At 46.0% G+C, this 5,304-nt stretch overlaps 1 protein-coding gene across 1 annotated transcript in view; it reads left to right on the plus strand.

Moving 5' to 3' along the window:
• Positions 1-3,181, plus strand: part of CD96 (CD96 molecule) — a 36,529-nt gene extending 33,348 nt beyond the window's left edge. Inside the window, exons 11-13 of the mRNA XM_009323927.1 lie at positions 653-742; positions 1,884-2,007; positions 3,073-3,181. Of these exons, the coding sequence (XP_009322202.1) occupies positions 653-742; positions 1,884-2,007; positions 3,073-3,181 (323 nt within the window). The remainder of the gene's footprint in view (positions 1-652; positions 743-1,883; positions 2,008-3,072) is intronic.
• The last annotated feature ends 2,123 nt before the right edge of the window (positions 3,182-5,304 follow it).

A 5,304-nucleotide genomic window follows, 5' to 3' on the forward strand; every position in this document is an offset into this window, starting at 1 on the left:
TACAACCCTGGCGCATCGTAAGTGCCATGGCAGCTCTGGAAAAGCTGTGCCCTTGCCTAGTCACATATTTTAGCTATTATTTCGGAAGACGCGAACATGGAGATGGCTAGAAAAAACAGGAATGTATCCTTAGGCAGCACTGATCTCAAACATAGGTAGCTGAGCCATATTAGGAAAGGGAAAATATCTGTCTACCAAGAGGTGAAAGATGATTTTTGTGGTTCAGACACAGTGCTTGACAGAGGAGACTGAGGTTTCACTCAGTCATGGCAGGCAGACTCTTTGTGTTGCTGCTAAGCCACTTAATATCTTTAGCTTTTTCATTACCATCAAAGAGGTGAAAAGCTTGTCATTCTTCCAGACCACTGTGCAGTTCAATGCTGGCTTGCTGGAGTGTCTTAATAGATGTTTTCTAACAGTCTGTCTTTCTTTCTTCTAATATTCTTTAATTTGATAAAAGCACATTTTTTGTCTAACACCGGGTTGTAGACCAAAAATTTAGGCATACCCCCAAGTGAAGTTTGACACCCGGATTCTGGAATTTGATTTCCAGTGCTCAGCAGGATGAATAATGGTGGCTTCTAAACACAACCTTCATTATAAAAAAACCCAAATAAGTTACTAAAAATGTCCTGTGCCCATATCCTTTTAGGTAACCTGTCCTTCAGCATCACAGACCAGCCAATTTCAGTTACCAAGGGGAAAGATTTCTTTACTACCAGCAGTCTGCTCAATAGTACTGGTGAGACATCATCCTACAAGTCCCCTTCTTTCAGCGTGCCGTTGCAGTAAGCAAGAAAAGCAGAGAAGCACGAAACCTGGAGCATCATGTAAATTTAGCCAAGGAATTTCAAAAAAAGGAAAAGGGACGGAGTCGCAGCAGCTGCATCCCTACACTGTGGGTTGTCGCAGGTTTTTGGTATCCCTGCCATTCCCTGCGTCTGCAAGCAACAACCCAGCACGTGTTTTCTTCCAGCAGCCAAATTTGGCCGGTCACACTCCTGCACCCCAGGGGCCACTCATGGCTCATGCAGCGTGGTGGACTTGGTGCCCGGCTGCAGTGCTGGCTGCCACTATGGCTAAGACCCGGGCTGTGTGACGTGCCAGTAGCACCAACTTTGCAAAGGGTTGTAAGGCCAGCACAACAGGAGGTGACACTGGGGTGGTATTGCCTAGTGACATTTGTGCTCCAGCCCTCTCTGGCACCCAGCCCACTGCTGCACCCTCCACGGCGGCTGAAGGAAGACCGTGCTCCTCCTCTCCTTCCTCCCCGTAGCCAGGACCCCGAGGGCATCTCTTTCAGCCACCAGCGTCCCCGAGGGTGGCTGAGCAGGAGGGAGCAGCGGGGGGATCCCAGCACCGCGGTGGGGAGAGGCAGCTGTGGCAAGGCAGGGATGCTGCGCCACCAGAGAGAGCCCACCCCAAAAGGCGGCTGCACCCTTGGCCAGACACTTTGGCAGGGTTTGGTGTCAGTAGCATGAAAAACAAGCCCGTGGGAAGGAGGGCTGGGGCAGGCAGCTGTGCCCGGGCTGCACCACGACACGCTTCCTCTTCTCAGAGAAGCTCACGGGGGAACAGAGAAAACCAATGGCTTTTGGATGACATGCTTGCCAGGCTGTGCCTGAATAATCTCGTCGTGTGAACCGATGGGTGGCTGACATCAGCCTGCAAACCCAGTCAGAACAAAAGTGGTTTAAGTCCACAAATTAGAGCTGCATGCTCAGAGTTTGGGATCCTCAGCCTGGGAACCTGGCACCCCGCTGTTGATTTGGGCCTGGGTTGTACTATGCCTGGGGGGGAGCAGCGAGCCACAGGCAGCAAGCACAGGTTTCCCTCCTCCCCGAGGATGCTGAGCTGAGCTCTGTCTTGTGTGTCCCTTCCAGGAGGCGCGAGGAACATGAAAGCCAGTCACTTCCCCTGGCCAACAGTGGTAGCCGTCCTGCTCCTCTTCTGCAGTTTTCTAATAGCTTTAGGCATCAGGAAATGGTATCAGTACCAGAAAGAGATGTAAGTACCAGAGAGGGGAACTGCAGGGGCAGGAGGGGTGGCACAGGGGACAGCACAAACTCTAACCCAGCTGTTTGGATTTACACATTTTCATTTGAGACTACCCATAGCGCACAAGACCTTTAAATACATGGATCACTAATGCTGTTTTTTCATACAGAGGTATGACATGTGGAGCGTTCTTAGTCCTTTCATCTGTTCTGTGGGTGAACTATAAAATAAACTTTAAAAAAAGAGCTTTGATTCAGCTTCAGGGTGTGAGGGAAGAATACAAGTCAATTTTTTTCCCCAGAGCCCCCCACTTCTATTAGCTTCCCTGCCAGCTGCTTTTGCTCTCTCATTTTTCATAGTAACTTGAGGACATGTTTTAATGAAATTGTACTTCTAGGGCAATATAGACTGTCTGAGTTGTGAATAATATATTTAAAAGTAGGTTACCTGAAACTTAATCCCAGTCAAAGAAGCATTGAGTTTGTAATTATTACCAAAGTTTAATTCCCTACTAAAGCACTTGGAGATCTACTGATGAAAGCAGTATCTAAGAGCCAATTATTTTTAATCTTATTAACGTTACTAAAATGTTTGAAAAATCATGGTGACCATGAATCATTTGCAGTTCTAGAAAACCCTTTTGAAACATGACTGCAAATCCTGTATATCAAAAGTAAAAATGGAATTGATTTTTTTCACTGATTTGGGATGGGACCTTTCTTCATTTTGGTCTATAAAGTGATGAAAAAAGTTATGAGTCTTTAAATATACCTTCAGAGAGCCATGTGAGCAAAAGATCTCTGCGAGCATTTTGAATGGTTCACCAGGACCATGATCTGTTTTTCTGAAGCATGAATAAAGTAAAATTGTGAGGTGGGAGCTGAGAAAGCCAAATGAATACCAGCAGGTGCATTGGGGCTGTAGAACAGAAACAGGGAAGTTGCAGTATGCAAGAGCAAATGTCAGGTGCTCTTATAATGATTTAGTGTCCATCTACCTCCTCCTGTGAACACTCTACAACAGCCTTTTATACGGCTTTTGTGTGATAACGCGTTTTTTTCTCTTCTGTTTCAGTATGAACAGACCTCCGTCTTTCAAGCCACCGCCACCTCCGATAAAATACGCCTCCATGGTGGAGTCTGATGGGACTCCCCCATCCTGCCACGAACTGGAAAACCTGTAACTGCCTACACCCCTTCTGTAGTGCGCAGAAGACTGACACAGTTACAAGGCTTTGTCTTTAAAACAGTGATTACCAGAGTTTGGTGTTAATGACCCATATTAAAATTCAGAGCGCCTAAATGACATTAATGTTGGAAGCTGAGCACTCCTGAGGACATTTACTTCATCCCGTCTATCTCTATGTATGCATTATGTTAACACCATTGTGAGTGTCACCGTGAGATTACACGTGCTTAATTTGAACAGGGTGATCAACTGGGAATTTGCTGTCTTGTTAATGGGAGCAGATTAACACATCACTCCGCCAGCCTGCCTGAAGAGTGTTGAAGCTTTTTGTTTTACTAAGTGTATAGAGATGACAGCTCTGCCGTATGGACACCACGATTACATGGGAAACGTTGGCTTAACACAAGTTTTTTGATGCCTAGATGAGCCATTCTTACAATTATTATTTTTTACTATACAAATATTGACTAATATGACCCAATATATAATTTCCTATCACTGTGAAACTAAACAAAAAAATAATCAGCACCTTACATGGCAAGAAAATAGTCTGCATCTGTCATCACCGGGGTTGCAGCACAGGATCGCAGGGAGCGGTTGGTGAGATGAAAAGGCACTGTGCCGACCCAGTGAAAGTGTTCATGAAGAAGACTCAGTCACTGTTGGTGAAGTCAGAAGAAAGGGTCAGCTTCGGGCTCATTTACAAGCCACCTGTGGACCAGAGACTTAAGGACTGAAGTGAATAAGGACCCCAAAGATGACGGAAAGTGCCAGTCCTTTTGGAAGTGTTGTGCCTTTGAAATAATAATAATTACTTTTGAGTCTGCTTTTCTGAAATTATAGTTACGGTACATATGAAGAAAAAAAGGAATACAATAATTTTATTCTCCTTTGTTCTTAATGAGCTTCTGCCATTTGCTCTCTTCACATTTTGCAAGACCTCAGGGGTAGTTTCCCAGGTGGCTTAAGCCTGCGGAAGGGACAGTCCAGACTTACCCCTATCCTGCCCGGGCTACGTATTTCTTTGCAGTGACACTAGTGATTAAATGACCATGCCGAGGGTGGGATCAGCTCAGCCTGCTGCACAGTTCTTAGCCAGGTCAGCAGCTGCGAGATCACTAATGCAAGGCACAAGAGATGCAGCAGGAGCACTGCTTTTGGCAGCGGTGTGGTCTTTCACTGCCTTCAGCCAGCCAAGAAACTGTCCCTCCAAGCTCGTTTGAAAATGTATTGTTACCACAATGGTATTCTGTAATTAATGCAAATCAACTAAAATTCAGTCATGTCAAGCTTAAAATTGGTATTCTGATTTAGGAATGGGATTTGCCTTATTTACTGCTAAACACTGGTCGATGAGTATCAGGGTTCAGAGCACTCTATTTCCCAGGACTTTAGATGAATGAATGACTTACTGGAAAGAACGATTTGACAGACCTTTTTAAAGTATTTGGTAGTGTTATTCACCTTATAGCACAAGCGGTTCTAAATCCATCACCAAGGGAATATCTGTCCTCAACAGAAAACATTTTCCTTCCCACAAAACTGCACGGACATTGCATGCACAGAAGGCTCAATATTAATTTGAGCGTTTATTGTCCGCATGGGTTTGTAGAAGCAAAGTAGTTTAACTTTTGCCATACTATCAGTCACTGCAAAAGAAGGCAGCTTTTTGTTCTTCAGAAAAAGAAATCAGAAAAAAAAAAAAAACCAGCTGGATAGCCATATTCCAAGGGAGACGGGGAGCCAGGACTTTCTTCCTTGTCATTAGATGAGGATGACTGTCAGTAGCATACCCACCGAAGAGGGGTTATTTTATCGTCTCGGATATTTTAATCCCCTCGGTTGCTTCATGTCAGAGGTGTTCCCTCCGACACTAAGGCTTTGCAGGGTGCCTTGAGAAGCGTTCAGCCTTGGCGCGATTTCCACCGCTGTCTGCTAACGGAGCCGGACTGCAAGGAGAGCTACCGGGAGCTTTGTCCCGGTCCCCGGCCCATCCCATCCCCGAAGGATGCTGCTGCTTCCACAAACCTGGATCAGCAATGTAAAGCTCTCCAGGCCACTCCCGCCCGGCTGAGGAGCACTTTCAGCCCCTCCGGGGGTCTTCCACAGCCCCCCCCC

This window comes from Pygoscelis adeliae, unplaced genomic scaffold, assembly GCF_000699105.1.
Source record: "Pygoscelis adeliae isolate BGI_AS28 unplaced genomic scaffold, ASM69910v1 Scaffold124, whole genome shotgun sequence".
NCBI classification, from domain to species: domain Eukaryota; kingdom Metazoa; phylum Chordata; class Aves; order Sphenisciformes; family Spheniscidae; genus Pygoscelis; species Pygoscelis adeliae.